The sequence below is a fragment of the Elaeis guineensis genome, chromosome 5, assembly GCF_000442705.2.
Source record: "Elaeis guineensis isolate ETL-2024a chromosome 5, EG11, whole genome shotgun sequence".
Taxonomy (NCBI): domain Eukaryota; kingdom Viridiplantae; phylum Streptophyta; class Magnoliopsida; order Arecales; family Arecaceae; genus Elaeis; species Elaeis guineensis.
Window position 1 is genome coordinate 133,447,645 of NC_025997.2, and position 21,561 is coordinate 133,469,205.

Genomic DNA, 21,561 nt, shown 5'->3' on the forward strand with positions numbered 1-21,561 from the left:
TATTGAAATAGATTTGAAGAAGATTACTACTCTGGATGACAAAACTTGTTTTGAAATTAAAAGTCAAATCTATAAAGCCAGTGTCAAATATGTGGCATATGAAAAATTATATGCATGGATTTTTTTGGTAAGCTATGCATGGATATTTACATGCATGCCAATTATGCTGGTCATGCAAGTACGTGTTAGGTATTTCCCATGGAAAACAAAAATGCTCAGTAAGCATATAAGCAATTGCTATAGCCATAATAGCCACGTAAATTTAGACGGCATAATATCAAAAGGGAATAGAGCATAATTGTAGATGTCCCATAGAGAATATGGATTAAGTGAACCGCGAAAAACTTTATGGTACAGATGGGATGACATAGTTCTGCACAATCCAGTCGCTGAATAGTACCAAAAAAAAGCACTTGCTACTTTCATACAGTATGCCCAAAAATGAATTTTCTCCTGTCATACCAAAAAATTGTTTGAGGTAAGTAAATTTGGCTAATATGATACTTTGAACATATGCATCGGTGAAGGGGATAAGCACCAGCATAGCTCGTCAAGGAATTTAACTGGATTTGAGAAATTCAGCTCACTACATATAGTGTTCATTTCTGATATTTTTGGGCCTTGTCAAATGAAGTGCCACAACAATGCTTTTTATAAGAAATTCAACTTAGAAAATGTTGATTTTCTAGGTAGCAACCTTCAACAAATCTGGTTACGCAATTAAGCATATGTTTAGTTTGGATATTATAAATGACAAATGATCAAGGACCAGAAGAAAGAATCCACGTTTAGGACAAACTGAAGAACTAAATCACACAATTGTGATTGAAAATTCCAGGGGCCCTTGACAGCCAACATGTTGAGCAACCCAAAAATGTATGCAAAAAGGGAGACAATATAAGTTAAACTACAGAGATTTGAAGCAGTAACAGAATCAGGAGGAAGACAGCAAAAGCAATTAAGCTCAAGACTTCGAAAGCAAGGTTAATCTAGCACCAGTACGCAGCTATAGGCAATACACTTAATATGCAACAGAATAACACATGCCAAAATTTGTTTATTTATGGCAGTTTTTTACATGCTTGACTGGTATTAGTTGAATAATGAAATGAATGGGAAATTTATTTCCCCTTTCTTGAAAATAAAATTTATACAATCAGAAGACATATTCCTAAAAACTTTGTAAGTATATTTCATCAAAAGCTGACATTCCACAATCTTAAAGGAATTGTACTTTGCCAAACCGCAGAAAAAGTGTATGTCAGCTCAGGAAAAAAGAATTTCAGTCAGAAGACCATATATGGACATGTTACTTCTTATATTTGAGAAAGGAGATCCTAACCTAAATCCATTTGTGACCTTTAGGGTCATGAATCTGAAATATCAACATTTTTATTTTCATTAACACTTCCTAATTCTAAGGTCAAGAGCTCAGCAAAGAGCAAGCTTCTCACCAAAACAATTCCATTTGCTGGATGGCAAAGGCCGAACCATCATGTTGGCAGCATGGGGGTCGCAGTGAACAAACCCATGCTTAAAAGTCATCTCTGCAAAAGCTTGGCTGACCTGTACAGTTTATGGATGGGGACAACATTAGATATAGAATTTTTCAACAATAATAAATCAATAAAATAAACAGATTATAAGAAAGACTTACTAATTTTGAAACATCAACAGGTTCAATTCCAAGTCTTTGTATAGCACTAACATCAGTTATCTCTGCAGCATCCATAAATTCCATTGTCAAAAGTCTAGAAGTACTCAGATTCCAATAAACCTTAGGGGCATAAATGCTGTTTGCCATTTGAGGGGATAACCTCCTGAAGTTATCCAAACATTTCTCGCTGTTCCTAGCCTCAAACAAGAAATCTAATTCCTGACAATCATGATAGCAACTGATCAAAAAATGTCCTTAGTAGCTCCACAGTACTTGATCAAGATCATGAGCTGCATTAGGTACAGATATTACAGAAAAAAATGCATGTGTTATTACTACAAATAAGGATACAGATACCATAACTAAGGAGAGGGGACCAAAATATTTTCTTCATATAATAAAATCATACAGAGGAATGTGATCTACATTTAGTCAAGAAAAATAGCAAAGCACAACATTCAACAATGGTCATCCATGGGTTTGATTATATAAGCAATATGAATATGTACTCTTTGTACCTAAGCAATGAATAAGACATTGCTTGAGGCACATATGAGTTAACAAAGTTAAGGACATTAGCCATGAATACGATGTGCACCCGCAAGCACACAAGGAATAAGGGGGTTATAATTCATCATTGTTTATATACCATGAACTTAATGCGTTTTCACAAAGAAAACTTAACCAGAATGTTTCATGAATTTATGTTAGAAATACTTAAGATCATTGATTTAATTGAACTTAATAAGCATATTTCATAATTTATTACAAACCTTCCCTAAGTCACCTTTGCTGAAAAAACTTGCAAATCCACCTGGGCATCCCCTGAAGATCAATAATTTTGCACTTCATGTGCAGAAATCTTCAAGGAAAATGTTCTCAGTGACACATAAACAAGTCCCAAATGAGGAAAATTAATCTTCATTATAGACACATGTTTCCATTGTTTAGAACCACAGATTTGTATAATAGCCTTCCTTTACTACTTTATAAGAATTAACAAAAATGCATGCACGTGCCTTATAAGGAACTCCTGAGATAGTGTGGATTGATATTAAAGAAAAACATTAAATTTTAACATGCATTGAGGGTAAGGGCTTAAATATCAGCAGAATAAAAGCTGAGTGTATGAAATACATTTTTAGCCAAAAAAAAAAAAAGAAGATGAAGATGAGGTTGAAGAAAGATTTATGGACAACAGAATGGTCAGAGACAGGGGATTCATTGAATTTTGGACTTCACCATATATGATGGAAGTCACCAAATCCTTTGCCCCCTTCCCTGATTTCTTGGTTATCACCGAATATAATTGGGATATAGAGGCTTTAGGTAAGATCTCATCTTCCAATAATTGTTGAAATTTTTGGTGACTGCAGTGTTTTTATTTAGAGCTGCTTTGTGGGTTCAAAAGAGGTGTTTTCTTGGTTTTAGCTAGATAGAAAGGATGTCACCTAATCGATTATCAGTTAATCACCATCTATGCCCCATATTGATGGTTATGACCAAGCAAGCATGCATCTTTTTGTTTAGCATTTCTTTTAGCATAATAAAACACCAACAATTGAGTTCCATTTGTCATGATTCAACGCATTATGTCTCCATCCAAGTATGATGTCTTAGCACAACAGGTAATGCTGATTTGACTTTAGAACTATGCACCATTCTAGAAGAAAAGGGAATAACAGGAAACTGTAAATTTCAGCAAAAGGAGAAGACAAGCAAAAGAATAAAAGGAGAATGAAAAAGGATGAATGTAGTTTGAATTTTCTCCTCTTTTGTGGTTTCTCATGACCTTCAATTACTGGGCCCCATGATGAATTTTCAATACCACTTTTTACACACCAAGCTATTGGACATTTCTTATGAACTAGGTTAATAAGGAGGGTCAGAAGGTGCTGGAGCTTCAAGCTTATCCCGGACCAAGTTCACTATTTTCCCACTCGGTGCAAATTATTATTCTATCATTTCATGTGCATTTTGCTCATGCCAGAAAAATGGATTTATATTTTATAACCTTTTGAAGGGTCATGGTTTTGTTGTTGGCCACCTGTAAACAAGATCCTAGCTCCACCATTAAACAAGAGAAACCAGCAAGTGATGAGTTTCATTTTCTGGTACCCACTATATGAAGTCAAGTAAAATAAGATCTAGTTGGATGAACAGAGAGGAGCTTTTGAATAGTCCATGATTGTACATACCTTGGAAAGCTAAGAAAGATCTTACAGAATGACATTAAGATCTGCCAAACTATATGACTCCAAGAAAATGAATTGAAAGCAATGTTGTTCAAAGTGCGCTTGAGGTGCAAGGCCCTCCCAAGCACACCCTTTGTGCCTCACCCATCAAAATGCATTCCTTACATGCACCTCCTTAGGCACTGGGATGTAAAAATAGGAGCACCTTGTTGGCTGTTTATATGTTGTGCATATCTTTGTCACCATGGCTGACTGCACATGTGTACGTTGTGTTGTTCATTGTGATGATTGTGTTTTCTGAGTATGTTGAATATGTGTGTGCTTTACGATGTTTGTGTACATGTTTTTGGGAGTTTGTGGGTGTTTGGAATCGTCTAGGTTCTTGTGAAATATATTTAACATAATGAATTTATTATATATACATACGTATAGATGGATAGATGCATGTATCCACGCATTCATATGCATGTGCATATGTGTGAATGCTCATATGAATATGCAAACACATATATATACATATGTATGTGACACACATGTATGCATAGACATCCACACACACACACACACATGTATGCATGGATATGTACACATGCACACACACGGATGCATCCATATGTACATTTTGTTACCCACACATGTCATCTACTTTCCTAAGGTGTGTGCCTCACTTCGGTGCCTTGCACTAAGGCTCCAAGAGACTTTGGCATCTTGCTGCACCTTAAGCCTTTAACAACTTTGACTGAAAGAAATTGACATGAAAATGTTGTGGTACTAGTAAGAACCACATTGTAACATTAGTAGTGGAATGTTGTCATGTAGTTGGTGCACAATAATTTGACATGGAGAAAATTTGACATGAAAATTTAGTTGGTGCATATCCGACTGTAACTCAAAAATCTAAACTATGTGGAAGACAAATTCTAGTTTAAATGATTATTTATCAACTTATCATAGTCAAACAATCATTTCCTATATGACTAATGTTGTTGTCATGCAACATGTCCACAACTATGACCACATTTAAGTGAGCACAAAACACTTGGGTGAATGAATTCCATGCTGAAAAGTAGTAAAGTAGTTTTTCTTCAGCATCTAGCAAATCCAGTCATATGTGGAGTAGAGAGTGAATGCGGACAAAGCTCACAAACATCTCCTACTGATGTAGCAGTGGACCAACAGACAAAGGGAGGACCTAACAGATGAAAGAATCAGCCCCGAAGGCTCTTTGATCGTCCATTTGTGCAATATAGGACTGTAATCAAAATGAACACTCGGGTCGTATCCATCTCTCTGCAGTTTTTTTTTATATTTTAGATAAGAAGGCTGTCATCCAGCTGTCTCCCATTCTATCTCCCATATTTCTTCTTGCCTTCCTTATTCTCTCTTCTTTTTATACTAATTTTGCACTCTATATTATATTTTTATGGGAAAAATGTGTTTTTGTACAATAAAGTTAGGGGTACTAACAATCTAGTGATCCAAGTTTCATGTTTGACAATTTGATCAATAAAATGACAAGATTGATCAAAAACAGGAAAATGGATAGACGAAGCTCAACACCATTTGTCCGTGACCACACATGACCCACTAAACAAGCATACGTGGCAAAAAAACTTGTTAAGCACTGTTGACATGTCTTTTGGGATCCATGTTTTTCGGCACCAGCGCCGCCTTCCCATCCTCCTCCGCCTTCTTGTTTGCTAGCGCAGTCGGCGACGTGGCGTTGGTGTTGTTCGCTGGCGCAGTCTGCGACTCGGCATTGGTGTTTTTCTCTGAAATTTGCTGTGGTTCTTGGGGCAGCAGGGTGGCAGCTTCTGATATCAGCCAAAGGCGAGCGACATCCATCGGGTTTTCGCAGAGCGAATTGCCCATCTTAAATGGGAAAGCAGCTGCACGAGGCATCTCCTCCAGCACCTCCCCTCCAGCATCCAGTTTTCGCACGGTCTTTGAGGGAGGGAATTAATTGGGTGGAAAAAATGTGGGGAAATGGGGAGGGGATTTGGAGGCGTTATCACTTGACATAAGAAAGGGGATAATGGGGAAGAAGTCCTTTTGCTTTCCGGGTTCCCTGGATCTGAAGGAACACATAATAGCCTCTAAAAAAATAGGAGGAAGAAATATATAGATGGTAGTTCCCCAATCTCCCTCTGATGCTATGACTTGTCTCAATAATACAACGAAGTAAATTAGTATAGAAGAGGAAAGGAAATGAACCAAAAATTAACTCATTCTATATCCTCCACTTATTCTTTCCCCCCTCCCCTCTACCTCACACATGGACATTACTGAGAAAAAATTGTTTATTTATGAGTTTATGTTTGCATTTCAAGAACTCAATAAAAAAAGGGAAAGAACAAAGAAGAAAGGAACTTCCATGCCACAGAAATAGTGAGAAAGACAGAGCGAGCAGGAGGGAAATAAGAAGGAGATGACCACAAGGAGGAGGGGAAGCAGGAAATGATTTTCACTTCTTCTCACCGTGCTTCCGACAGAAGTGCTTCTTGATGCGGATGAGGTTGTTGAGCACTTGTCACACTTCCACTTCTTCTCACTGTGCTTCTGGCAGAAGTGCTTCTTGATGCCGATGAGGTCATCAAGTACCCACGAGGGGTCATGGTGGATGCAGCTCGGCTCCAGGCACACATACACCCGCTTCCTCACCTCCTTCCCATCCTCTGCCGCCGCTTCCACGGCAGATTGTGAACACTTCAATGCAGCCGAAGGTTCTGGTGCTTCCTTTGATGCAGATCTCACACACAACATATTCATCGCCATCAGCGTCTTCGGCAACAATGCTATCACCTCCAGATCTAAGATCTCACAAAAACCACCCAAACATAGGAATAAAAAATCGATCTTTAGATTAGAGAGAAGTTTTTTGCCACGTATGCTTGTTTAGTGGGCCAGTGCGGTCACGTGACGGTCACAGATAAATGGCGTTGAGCTCCATCTATCCATTTTTTTGATTTTGATCGATTTTGCCACTTTATTGACCAAATCGACAAACATGAAACTTAGATCACTCGATTGCTAGTACCCCTAAATTTCATTGTACAAAAATACAATTTTCCCTATTTTTATCTGTTTGCTGCTATTATTTCCTAGATTACTATCAGATTTCAGTTTTCCTTTGGTATCTCTGTTAGTATATAATCACTGCACTGAAATGCCTGTAGCTTTTAATGTGTTAAGACTTAAGACCTTCCTTTTAACATGAATAGGGTCAATAATAATGTTTCTATTGTTTGATCATTCATATTTGAGAGTTATGCTGCCTGTTTACATCTGTGTGCATTAATTGCTGTAATCTGATAATAAACTTATGGCAAACTATGCAATTAAACCTTGAAAGCCATAGATCTTGATTGCTTTCATCATCCTCCACTCATAAAACCTTAAAGCAGGATCTATTCTCAGATCTTGGGCGGCAAGCGACTGGTTTAAGTACCTTGTTGGACCTACTTCAAGACCTTTCACTCATTACAATCCATCCTTATTTGGTCTCGCATCAAAGTGGTTATCAAAGCCTGAGTGCCAAACTTCCTGCTCTTTCACCCTCTTTCCTTTTCTTTCTTTGACCTCTTCCCACCTTTTTCCAACTATGGTCTCAAATGCTGAATAAATAGAGTCTCGAGGCTTTCTCCCAAGATTATGAGATTACAAAGCAAAATGTTATTGATCTTCGATAGGACATGACTTCTGTTAAATCTTCCTTAGATGAGGAAAAAAAAAATCTAGCTCCATTTGTCCTAAACAAAATCCAAGATCTAAAAGACATTGAAACATGGTTTTTGGAATCATCCCAAACCGCCCGGTTCGGTCGTGAAAACCGGCACAAAAAAAAAAAAAAATAGTGAATCGCCCGGTTCGGGTCCGGTATGGGGACCGAACCGACCGGTTCGGCCCTGTTTCAATCCAAATATTTGGCCTCTTTTTTGAATTATTTGTTACTTCATAAAAAGGTGACATATTTTTTGGATACTCATTCTTCCTAAAAACACAATATAGGATCAAAGAATAGTTTTATTAATCGAAATTCTCAAAAAACAAAAAAAATCATTAAATACTCCTTAAAAAAACAAAAAAAAAATTGACGTGCCTGTTTGACCGGCACGCCTGCCATACCATATGTCGGTACGGTACCAAATCGATACCATACCGTACCGACCGGCAACCGAAACGACATCCGAAACCAGTTCAGAAAACCTTGCATTGAAATAAGATTTTCTTCCTCTACTCAACTTCCATATCTTAATATTTGCACAGCACCTCACAAAATCAAGCGGAGTTGAGGTGTTGCCATAGTAGATCATGGAGAAGAACTTGAGACAGCTGATTTTCATGGTAGACACAATCTAGAGATCATCTTAGACAAGGTTCATGCTCTAGATGGCTACTTCAAGTAGTATTGGCTATTTGGCTTACTGAGGAGCATCAACTTCTGTTCGCTTAAGTGAAGTTGAAGAGGACAGCACAAATATGGACTAGATATTAACAATTATATCATGTTATCTAAGGCTCCTAGTACTAGTTTCGCAGCCATAGTGGTACCATTTTAGTATGAGTCATTATGGATCTGTTCATGGTATCCACACTCAGTATGCCTCCCATACCAAGGACTGTTTTGCTACTAATATGATAAGGTACATCCAATATGGAGTGGTACAGTTTGGTAGGGCAACCATGATGTATTATTCATATTATATGAGATGAAGGCAGCCATCACTCAACACAAGGTTCCTGAAGCCAACTAGAACCACCTGATTTGGGGACGTAACATACCAAAACAATATGGAAATAGATCAATATGGATTTTCCATCCAAGACTCAGCGATAACTGGTCTGAAATGAGCAGAACTAACTGACCTAAAAACCACTTGGTTCAAGGCATACCATACAAATTGGTGTGGAATCGGGTTGATAAGAGTGTTTCATTTAGGACTGGACATAAACCAGTCTGAACTGATTTGATCCAAGTGCAACCATTTGATCATGACCAGTTTGACTTGGTTTATATCGGGACCCATTGGATCCAAATGAATAGTTGACAAGGTAGAAGAGAAAGGGCCTTCCCGTTGTGGATTTCGAAAGGCCTGGGAGAGTGGAAAAGGAAAAGAAGGGGAAGAAAGGATTTTGCAGGCCAGCAACTTGGATCAAACAAGAAAAGAGGTAAAATCTTCTTCCCTCTCTTCTCACCTCTTTTTTTCTTTTTAATCCTACAATAGGAAAAAAAATAGCTAAAACACAGAGAGACCATGCCTTTTCTTATACCGACATGATTTCATATATATTCAAGAAAAATCATGGTTTTCATTGGTTATATATTTTTAAGCTAAAAAAAAATTAACTTAGAAAATAATAAAAAATAAACTTCAAAAATCAAAAAATTGATAGAATGTTTGGGAGTGTGCATGTCACTTGATATATTTTTTTCGAAAGCAGTTTGTTTAAATTTGGACATGGTTATGGCTACCGGAACCTAAGCCCAAATTCAAATAAACTTCAAAAATAAGTGGTTAATAAGGCAAAACAATGAATTTCAAAAATTCATGTGCTAATCCTAGTAAGGTTCTCCATAAATCCAAAACAAAATTAATTTTTAGATATTATAATTAAATATTATATTTAATTCAAAACTAATTTAAAAATATTTTAAAAACTAAAAAAGAGAAAGAATTAGTATTTTGCAAGGATAATTTAAAATTTTTTAAATTAATTAAGACTTTTTTGCATTACAAAATAATTATCAAATTTTTAAGTGTTTAATAAAGGAGAAATTATTAATTCAACTAAAAATAATGAAAAATATGTCTATACTATATCAGTAATGGAAAATATGTCTATACTGCAGGGTTCACCGTACCGGGCCGAACCGCCCGGTACGGAGCGTACCGAACCAGATCGACGGCCAGCCGATCCGGTTCGGCTGGTTTTTTCAAAAAACCACACCGAACCGCTCGATTTGGTACGATTCGGCTCCATACCACCCATAACTAGACGGTATGGACCGATATGATTCGGTTCGGCTAGAACCAAACCGTACCGACACCCCATGTGAAAAAAAAGAGGGGGAGTGGGGCCTAGGCAATCTTTTAATGACAGCCCAGATGGGTTGTTTCTCTAAGAAGCTCGAGAGCTCTCAGAGAACTCCCAAGGCTCTCAAACTCAACGAGACCATCGAGACGTCGAAAAAATAAGAAAAAAAAATTTCATCAAATTGTAGCACGGGTCCAAGGAGACACTGATTTTTTATCAAAAGTAAGATAATGTGTTATTCTTTTAGTAAATATTTTATTTTTTATATTTTTATTGTTAAAAGAAGGATAAGAACGAGAAAGTATGAAAATAAGAGAAAATTATGCCAAAATTTTATGATTTTGGTATGATTTAATTATATGTGATAGATTTTTGGAAGATCTACATGATGACACTAAAATTGTTAATTTTTATTAATTATATATTTTTTAAATATTTATATATATTTATTCATAAAAAATTATTAAAAAAAATAAATTTAAAGAAATAAAAAAAATAAAATTTTAGAATCATGTTTAGAATAATTCAAGCTACTTAAATCTAACCTCAAATTTTTTTTGAAATATTTGAAATTAAAAAATATTTTTATAATTATTTAAATAATAAAAAATATTATCAAATAAAAAATATGTAAAATTAGTGTTATATTACAGTTAATTCAAAAATATTATTTGAAGTATATAACATATTTTTTTGAATTTATGAATTTTTAGTTTATATATAATATTTTTTAATAATTATTAAACTGTCGTGTTTTGTTATACTTGCAGAAATGAGTAAGAAGAAAGATTCAGAGCGTGACATTGGTTGAGATCATGACGAGATGCTCTCGACTTGGCATCATTAGAGATGCAAATGATACAACACAGAGTTCAAAGGAGGAGGGGTGACTAGGTTGAAGTAGCATCTGACTGATGGTTATCCTGATGCGTCCATGTATCAGAAATGTTCGCAAGAGATCCGACGGTTGATGAAAAAGTACTTTGCTGATTCGAAAGTAGCGAAGAAAAGAGCAAAGCAGAAAAAAAACAAAAGTAGAACGTCGAGCTGCAGAGCCACCTTCTTATCACTGTAGAGTCAGAAGAGGCTTCCACTCCAGACGATGCAGAAGCACAGATTGAGGCTGTCATTCAGACGAGCTTGACTGATCAGTACCGGCAGGAGGAGATGGCCCGGTATAGAAAGCAATTTGGACCATCATGCTATGAATCGAGGTCTGGATCAACGATCGGTAGGGAAGAATTCGAGTTCAGGAGGACTACATCAATCAGAGAGTCCGATGGTAGAGGGAGTAGACACAGCATGTCATCTTTGTTAAGAGCTTTTGACAGTCGGAGGAGGTCCTCCAGAGATATTCCAGCAGGAGCCACCATTCATGATTTAGATCCACATGCTTTGCCCAGCAAGGATTTAAAACAGCAGAGGATTGACACTATGGTGAAAAAAGATAAGAAGAAGGATATGTGATGAGCTATTGGATCATGATTTCATTTCAGCCATATTCCAGCAAATGCAGCAGCCAATCCTTACTATCGATCTGCCATTTCAGCAATAGAGGCTGCCGGTCAGGGTGTAGATCCGCCAGGACCTAAAGACATCTATGGTCAGCTTCTTGACAGTAACAGAGAATCTGCAGAGATGGATTGCTTCTTACAAGAATAAATGGCTTACATACGGACTGACAGTGATATGCGATGGTTGGACCTGTCCTACTAGATGGAGCATCATTAATTTTTTGATATACTATGATGGAAAAATATTTTTTCACAAATCAATTGATGCTTCAGATAAGATGCACGATGCCACATATATCCTTGGTCTGATGGAGGAGGTGATTGATTCAGTGGGTGAGCAGTATGTCGTGCAAGTCATCACAGATAATGGACCACAATATAAGGCTTCCAGAAAGTTGCTGATGGAGCAGCGACCACAGATATACTGGACCCCATGTGCTGCACATTGCATTGATCTTATATTGATGGATATTGGAAAGATTCGTAGGGTGCAGCAGGTAGTAGAGATTGCCCAGACTATTACTAGATTCATCTATAATCACACGGGTTTTTTCATTGATGCGGACGTATACTGGGAGGAAGATCTTAAGATCGGATATTACACGATTTGCTACCAACTACATAGCACTTGATAGTCTTCTTCAGAAGAAAGTAGCCTTATGTCAGATGTTTGTCAGTGCCGAGTGACAGGAGAGCAGATATGCGAGGGCCGACATTGATAGAAGTCATGTGGAGAACTTGGTGACAAGTCAATCATTCTGACAGCGGACTGAGAAGGTAGTGAAGGCTATTAAGCCATTATATGAAGTGCTTCACACCGTGGACTGAAAGATACCCCAAAATGGGCTTCTTATATTACATGATGGAGAGGGCAAAGAAACAGATCAGTGAGAATGATCCAAAGCATGTTCAAGAATTCATTAACATCATTGAGCGTCGTTGGAACTATCAGATGGATAGAGATTTGCATCTAATCGATAAACACGGATTCAAGAATATTTTAAAATATTTTTTTATATTTGTAAAAGTGTACTTAATCAGTTATGGAATGTATCTGCAGCTTATTATTTGAATTCGAGATTCCAGTATACCATTCTTGGGATAGATATAGATAACAAGCTTCTTGCTGCTCTTCATAATGTGATATATAAGATGGTGCTCGATCCAAAAATCCCATCGTTGTGTCTGCAAGAGGTATACTAGTTTAAAACAGATATGATTATTCAACTGAATTCGATCTGTACTCAACGATATATTTATAAATTTAATAAATATATTTTTTTACAGACGAAACAGTTTAGAGAGAGATCAGACAGCTTTGGAGTCCAGTCAGTTGTCGTAAGCAAAAAGCAGATAAATTCAAATAAATTACATATCAATAATGAGCAGCATAGATAGATATATAATTTTGCTTAATAATATCATAAAATTTGATATGTAATTTTGCTTTTGCAGCTGAATGGTGGATTTGTTTTGAAATGTCCGCAGAATATTTGAGAGGTGTGGCTGTCCGTATTCTTTCTCAGACGGTCTCTGCTAGTGGCTGTGAGCGTAATTGATCGACTTTCGCCCTTATCCACAGCAAACAGAGAAATCGCCTGACACAAAAATACCTCAATGATCTTGTATATGTTCACTATAATCTGAGATTGAGGCTAAAATGCATTGAAGAGGAAGTACAACTGAAGTACACTGATCCGACACTAGATGATTATGCAGACGAGGACGACAATCCGATCATCGGATGGCTTGCAGATCAGCAGCAGGAGCCAGAGCTTGATGAACCGGGGTCCCCTCCACGACCAGCCAGTGTGGTAGCTAGGGAGATCAGGGTGGATCCAGGGCAATGGGCAGAAAAAATATTCCACATAAGGTTTCAGCTAATCAGCCACAGTCTGAGGGAACACAGGAAACTCATTCATCACATGACTCGATGTCCGATACATCCTCAGATGTTCGAACGACAGATATTTAGACGAAGTCGGCAGTTAGCAAGAAGACATCCATCCTCCCAATCACAGGAAACTCAGTCACAGAGGGGCACAAGGGGAAGAAAGAAAAGATAGTTGCACGTGCGCCACTCTCGAAAGTACAGGAGCAATCTGGCTCAGATTCGGAGATCAGAAAGAATGATGATGATACTGATAGTAGTAGTCATAGATCTGATGATCCGGGAGAACTGGAGGACAGGAGACCACTGTTTATGAGACACAATCGCAAGATGATATTCGATTCACTGGTGAGTCCCAATTTACACATGCCATACAAGATAGAGATCATGGTGGACGAGTCGATAGAAACCGTAGGGAGCCGATTTCATATAAACGACGGACTCCTAGAGGTCGTCCAGCACACGATGCAGCTGCAGACGATCTTGCACGTGTAGAATCCATGGATACATCTGGATCATCCTCATATTATGGATCCTATTATCCGCAGCCACCTTATGATCCATATAGATATGATGCATCCGAGGCATCATCTTCTAGTGGTTACTACTCTATGCAGTCTGGAGCAACTTACGGATCAAATTTTGCTATCGGTATATTCGGATGGGCTCCTCCACAACCATACCATCATCCCGAGGATACTTCTCAGAACCAGAGTTTGAGTAAGAGATCTGAGATGTCTTACAATCCAAAGAGGATGCCTTATGGGATGAATATTCAATAGTACAGTGCATCTTGATTAGAAGATTGAACTGATGTTCCTCCAGATTATGCTAATGATTCAGATATCTACGAGCATCACAGACACTCGATGAGAAATTAGATGTAGAGCAGATCTTGAGGTTAGTATATCATTCTTTGCGCTTTGTATTTTAAAAATTTAGATACATTTTAATGCATATTTATATATTTTTTCTTCAGATTATGCTAATGATTCAGATATCTACGAGCATCACAGACACTCGACGAGAAATTAGATGTAGAGCAGATCTTGAGGTTAGTATATCATTCTTTGTGCTTTGTATTTTAAAAATTTAGATATATTTTAATGCATATTTATATATTTTTTTTTAATTTTAGGATGATATAGTTATAATATAATGTAAATAAATATGTATTTGAAATTTTGGATCAAGAGTCCCTGTACCGCTACCGAATACAAAAATTAAACCCAAATATGTCAATAATATGCAATATAATGTAATTTTGGTGTTGTATTTATGAATTAATAACTTGAACACCCAACAAAAACGAAACAAAAAAAAATTGTACCGATACCGAACCGGTACGCCGAAGCATACCATATCGGTACGGTACGATACCGATTTATCATCGGTACGGCATCCGGTACCAGTACGGCGTCCGCAGACATTGCTATACTGTATCAGTAATTGGGATATTTTCTAGGATAACATACAAAGTTTTTTTTCATTATTTTACTTATTACTACATGTATTAAGTGAAAATAAATTATAAAAGTCACTAATATTATCTAAAAATATATGATGTTTTTATTTTTTTAAAAGTACCTTATTCTAATAGAAGAAAATTAACATATATAATTAAAATAATAAATTTATTTAATTTATTAATTTACATAGATAAAATGATCTTTTTATCAAATGATATATCAAAATTATTTTATCTAAAAAATAAACAGATCATAACCATCCATGTTTCCTCTAATGTATAATAATATGCTTCTAAAAGAAATATCTAAATCTAAATTAGATGAATAGCTTGTATATTTGCATAGAATGGACATAATTGTGGATTTGAATATTATGTAACAATAAAAATTTATAATCTTATTATATTTTATTTTAAAAATTTTTATTGAAAATATCTTTGTGAAGTGTATAAGATCTATAATGTTGTTATAAGATGGACATAATCGTCCCATCTTGCATAAAAATATAATATAATATAATATTCTAATATATAAAATATTATATAATATCGTCATCATGTTAATATATTATGTAATATGTTACTACATTATAGAGTAAGAGGGCCTGAATCCATTTAGATGAAATAGATAAAAATTAAATAAAAATTTTTTGCATGTATATCCTTCTAAACATTCATATTTGCATGAATACCTTCATAAAATTACTATTTGTATATATACCCTTATAAATTTTTTTTTTGCACATCTACCCATAAGGATATTTTAGTCATTTAAATTTTAAACCATTAATTTTTTAAAGATGTTAAATGATGTGGGTACATATGCAAAAGAGTAAGAAAAAAAGGATATACATGCAAAACAAGTATTTTATGAGGATATACATACAAATATCAATTTTGAAAGGATATTCATGCAAATTTGAATATTTAGGAGGGTATACACGCAAAAAAACTCATTAATCAACACCCTACATTCCATGGAAAGGATTTAGCAAAAGCCCATGGCACTAGATCACAAGAATGGATGAATCACAAGAACATGATGACAAAGCTCGAGTATTCACCTCGCCATCTTCATCAACAAGCATTTTACACAATGACATTTTGATGGTGATAGCCACATCAAGGCCTTCCAAGATGACGGTGCCAGTTGTCTTAGGAATCCAATTGTTCTTCACGATGGCAAGCAGTGTCAAGAAGCAACTATGGGCCTCGGACCTCGCGTGATGGGAACCCTCTTAGGTCTCTAGCATGGCCACCATGACCATGTCCATTTGGCCTTCCAGCTAGATTCCAAGTCACCACCGATGGTGCTTATCAAGCAGGCCATGACGACAGGCCCCTTCATGATCGACTTGGCATCGAGGTTGGTCCTTTGTGTTTGAGCCTCGCTTGAACCACTATATGTTTGATTGTCGAAGCCTAACCGCTTCTAGTCATTGGGCATACAAGCCAAAGCTTGATTGGTCACCGTAAGTTCCCATTTAGAGTAAGATTTTATGCTCTAGCTCTTTAATTATAATAAAATCCTAACCTTCTCAAGTACTTAAATTTGGCAACTATTTTGGATCAGGGTAGATCAGAGATCTAACCTACCTTGTGGCTTGCGCCTTGCGGCCTCTTCCTCCTTTTTGATTAAGGAGGCCCCTTCATCCATCATCTCCAGGGCATGGGCACCACGGCCATAGCCATGACCACCACTGTTTGCCTAGTCCATAGCATCGTCATAGTGAGGAGAGCTAAGAGAAAACAATAGAGGAAAAAGGAGGGAGCTGCTGAGTGCCAGATAGCCTGATTGTTTCAAGAAAAAAGAAAAAAACGAATAGAGGAAAAGAATAGAGGTTTATGGCTCGGGAGCTTAACATAAGAGAAGAAAGGAGGGGGAAAAAAGGCAGGAGGCAAGCCGTCTATCAAATCTAATGGTCCAAGAATAGCCATAGTGACTAACCAGCAGACTAAATTCCACGTTCTCTGAGTTTCCCAATGGTAGGTCATCATTAGCTTTAGAAAACATTACCCAATCAAGTGGCATTATCAAGACCATATCATTTTGCTTGCTCCAGCAATGGACATTCCAGCTATAATTGTTGGTTTGTAGGAACGAATGCGATCATTGGTTATTCAAAATTCTGAAAGGGCGACAAAATAAGGGAGGTTTAGTTGATGTTCTTAGTTGTTTTCTTATTCCATGGTGACCTGACCATCTTGCTGGATTTCCATTTTAAGTGCAGAATTTTGTTTGAATAAGGCTAAGTCCTAAGTGATATTTTTCCATTGTAAACTACCTCTATAGTGGTTCCATCCTAAAGTCTAGGGATCAAGATCAGCTTTCCTTTGTCTTTTTCCTACTAATATTTTGATATTGGGATCATGTCAAACTTGGACAAGATGATGGTGGGTCAAGTAGCTAATGATCTAAGGATTCTAATCAACAAATTGATTTTAGATTGTTTAGATCAAGACATCATACACAAGCCTCCGGTGATAGCCAGGGCATCAAGACTAGTAGCAGAGTTAGGGCAAGTCAATATGTAAGATCAGTCAGAGCTCGAGAGGGAGCCAGAGAGGTATGGTTGAGGAGAGGCATGGTTAGTCCAAATCAAAGGGGAAGGCGGCAATTGATCTAGTAGAAGCAATTGATAGTGTAGGTTCAGGATGACAATAATGAGACAACCAAGCTCTTAGATTCTAGATTGCCTAGATCATCTCATGATAATAGCAATGGCGACGGTGATAGCACGAGTGATGATGATCATAATGGTCAAGGTGGAGGAGGTGGTGAAGCATATGGGATCGATCCATTTCTTGGAGAGCTAGAGTTCACTCATGCTATGCAGGATGATGATCTTGGAGCTAGACCCATATCTTGGTATCAGGGTGAGGCGTTGCTAGCTTATAGGAGGGGGACAAAATTGTTGTAGGATGTGACAACCCACAGATATTCTAGATTGGTTTTCATGAGTTGAGGATAATTGAGGAATGTCGACATCAAGCATATCCAGAGTTGATGGCATGGATAGAGCAGGAAGCTCAAAAAAGCATATTGGAATCTGAGCAAGTCGGTTTATCTCATCATCAACTAGAGCAAGATCCATTAGCACATCAGGAGTCCATGTGCATATTACAGCCCTTCTCCTTTTACATATAATTCAGATGTATACTCCTAGTGGTCATATCCTGAGGAGTATTCCCTTATACAGCATTCGATACACCCGAAAGCCGCAATATGGTACTACCTCTCATTATCCTAAGCCAAAATGGCTGGTATCTTGCCCAATGTACTATCAGAAGCATGGTATTCCGTACCAGCCGGTACACCCCATATCGAACCGAACCGGCAGAAAACCGGTTCGGTTCGACCTATTTTTTCGAAAAACCACGTGAACCACACCAAACCAATCGGTTCCGTACGGTTCATGCTCGAACCGCTCGAAACTGAGTGGTATTGCTCGATTCGACTAGATTCACGAGCGAACCGAGCCGTACCGACCATGTGGGCAACGAGCACAAGGGGGAAGTAGGGGGCGGGGGGCAGGGGGAAGTGTATGTGGTGGGGCTAGGCTACCAATAATTGAGTAGCCTCACTGCCTCAGTCTAAGAGCCGAGAGCACTTAGACTCTCCAGCATTCTGCTCTCAGGCTTCGACGACAGGTGCGAATAAAGCCCAAAAAAATGAGAAAAAATTTCACAACTTCTTTGACTAGGCGACATATTTCGTGAGTAAGGTAATCCTTTATTCTATCACTAAATATTTTATTTTTCATCTTATTTTGGCCAAAAACCACTAAGAAGTAGAAAAATAAGAAAAAATCATGCCAAAATCTATGATTTTGGCATGATTTCATTACATGTTGTAGATCATTAGATGATTTACATGATGACACTAAAATCATTTTCGTTAATTATTTATATATATTTAATAAAATTTATTAAAAAAATTAAATTCAAAAAATATAAAATCAAAATATTGTTTAGGATGAATCAATATGACGAATAATTATAATAATTTTTTATAATTATTAAATTATCATATTTTGTTAAACTTACAGAAATGAGTGAGGAGCCAGAGTGTGATATTGGTTGAAAATGCATTTGACTGATGGTTATCGAGATGTGGCCATGTGTCGGAAATGCCTATAGGAGGTTCGACAGCTTATGAAGAAGTATTTCGCTGATTCTAAAGCAGCGAAGGAAAGAACAAAGCAAAAAAGGATAGAAATGGACCATCGAGTTGGACAGCCATCTTCCTATCATTCTCAAGCTCTGTTGTTAGAATCGTATGAGTCGCGAATTGACTCGTACGATTCACGACAATTCACAGCATGGCCGACTCGAACCGAAATGGTGAATCAGAAAATGAGAAGAATTGCACCTGAATCGCGAGTCCATCGACTGAATCGTGCGACTTAAGGGATCGTTCGATACCATCAAGTCAGAAAAGATAAGTTCCAATGGTGGTTATTCGTTGTTTTTGGAAGCCGAAGAGCCAGAGAATCAAAACAGAAGTCAGATTTTGGCAAAATCTGCTTTCAAATTTGATTCGCACAAGCAAATCAAAGAGATTTCTCACCTTTGAACTTCTATTCGACTATTTCTCCATCTTCTCTGACTGCTTCAAGCCTTCGAAAACTACGACGAGAAGAGAAAGAGATTGCATGAGGAAGAGGAAGCCTCGAAGCTTTCGAAGCATCCCCGCAAGTTCGCCGTAGGTCCGATAGGTTCCTTTTTCTCATTACTTTCTTTATTTCTCTTCTCCGATCTCTCTATTTCTCTTCCCAGAAACTTTTTTTTTGATCAAACTGAAGCCTTCTTCTTCCCCGATCTCTCTGTTTCTCCCCCAAAACTCGAAAGCTTTTATATATATATATATCGAACCACAGCCTACTTCCCAATCCCTCTGTTTCTCCCCTGTTTCTCTTCCCTGAAGCCGCCCGAATCCCTCTGTTTCTCTTCCCCGAAGCCACCTGCGAACCCCTCTGTTTCTCTTCTCCAATGCCATCTGCGAACCCCTTTTTTTCCCTAATCGAACCGAAGCTCTCTCTGGGCTGTGGTCCCTCTTTTTTTTTTTAGTCAGACCTTCTCTCGAAGCTTCAAAGCCGAGAGGGGCAACTGGAGAGCTGTGGTCCCATTCCAGTCCCGTTGCCACCAACAGCCACTTAAACCCTCACCAAAAAAATAAATTAATAAAAATAGCAGTAACAATAAGATTAAGTTTTCTTTAGCCATTTTCTTTAACAATTTTTATTTTTTTAATAGGGATTGACTTACATACTTTACAGTGGAATTGTGTATTGTTGTTTTATTGAATAATGGCACCTAAAAAAAATCTAAAGTTGTGGATCCCACTTGGAATCATTGTAAAACATTTGATGATGGCAAAGGAGGCGATGGAAATCGATTACATCTTGTATGCAATTATTGTAACAAGAGTTTTTGGGAAGGAGTGAATAGAATGAAAAATTATCTTACGGGTACACATAACAATGTTTCTCCCTGTACTCAAGTTTCTGAAGAAATTCAAATTTTTTTTAAAAATTTGTTGGGGGAGAAAGAAATAGAAAAAATTTGGGTGATGATGTTGAGTGCTTTGAAGTAAATGAGCCAAATGCAAAAATAAAGAAGGAAACTATGGATTCATTTATGATGAAAGAAAGGAGAAATGTATGTAAACAACGGACAATGAATGAAATGATAAAAAAAAGAAAATAGTGGTTAGAGATATTTGTAGATTTCTATATGGACATGCATTCGCATTCAATTTGGTCAAAAGCCCTTTATTTGCTCAAATGATGAAATCTGTTGGGGAGTATGGAAGAGGATTGAAACTCCCTTCTTATCATGAAGCCAGAGTTACTTTCTTGAAAAAAGAGGTGGAAAGTATTAATAAATGTTTGATAAAATATAAAGATGAGTGGAAAAAAAGAGATGTTCAATCATGTCCGATGGTTGGACTGATGGAAAAAGTCGGTCTATTACTAATTTTCTTGTGAATAGTCCAAGTGGGACGGTGTTCCTCAAATCATTGGATACCTCTAATGTTAGTAAGGATTCAAATAAATTGTTTGAATTACTTCACAGCTTAGTAGAGGAGATTGGAGAGAAAAATGTAGTTCAAGTGGTGACATATAATGCCTCTGCTTATGTTGGCGTAGGTAGACTCTTAGAAGAAAAGAAAAAGCATCTTTTTTGGTCTCCATGTGTAGCCCATTGTTTAGATTTAATACTTAGTGACATTGAAAACATTCCGATTTTTTTTAATACACTGGGCAAGGCAAGGCAAATTACAATTTATATTTACCGCCATACTTGGGTTCTTAGTTTGTTTAGAAAATATTCTAAGAACAAAGAATTGACAAGACCGGCGATTACTACATTTGCAACATCCTATCTCACTTTGAGAAGCATACTAGACAAGAAGATTGCTTTAAAGGCTATGTTTGCTTCAGAAGTATGGGCAAAGAGCACTTATGCATGCAAATTTGAGGCTAAAAAAGTTCAAGAAATTGTATTAAGCGATAACAGATTTTGGAAAGCTATAAAATATTGTTTGATGTGTGTCCTTCCTTCGATAAAAATGATGAGACTTGTTGATGAAAATGCAAAACCAGCTATGGATTATATTTATGAAGCAATGGATGGAGCAAAGGAACAAACTGGCAAAAATTTCAACAATGTTAAGAAGAGGTATGATTGGATTTGAAAGATAATTAACACTCATTGGGATTTGCAAACCACTCCATGCAGCAGCATATTATCTTAATCTCAAGTAAGTCACACTTTTTTTAATTTATATTATTCAA

At 37.1% G+C, this 21,561-nt stretch overlaps 1 protein-coding gene across 5 annotated transcripts in view; it reads right to left on the reverse strand.

The window, feature by feature from the left end:
- LOC105046225 (putative ABC1 protein At2g40090) overlaps positions 1–21,561 on the reverse strand; it is a 66,115-nt gene that overhangs the window by 26,146 nt on the left and 18,408 nt on the right. For all 5 annotated transcript variants that reach the window (XM_010924737.4, XM_073258736.1, XM_073258735.1 and 2 more), the window contains exons 7-8: positions 1,658–1,876; positions 1,455–1,566 (exon numbers count right to left, since the gene is read on the reverse strand). In XM_010924737.4, coding sequence (XP_010923039.1) covers positions 1,455–1,566; positions 1,658–1,876 — 331 coding nt within the window. The remainder of the gene's footprint in view (positions 1–1,454; positions 1,567–1,657; positions 1,877–21,561) is intronic.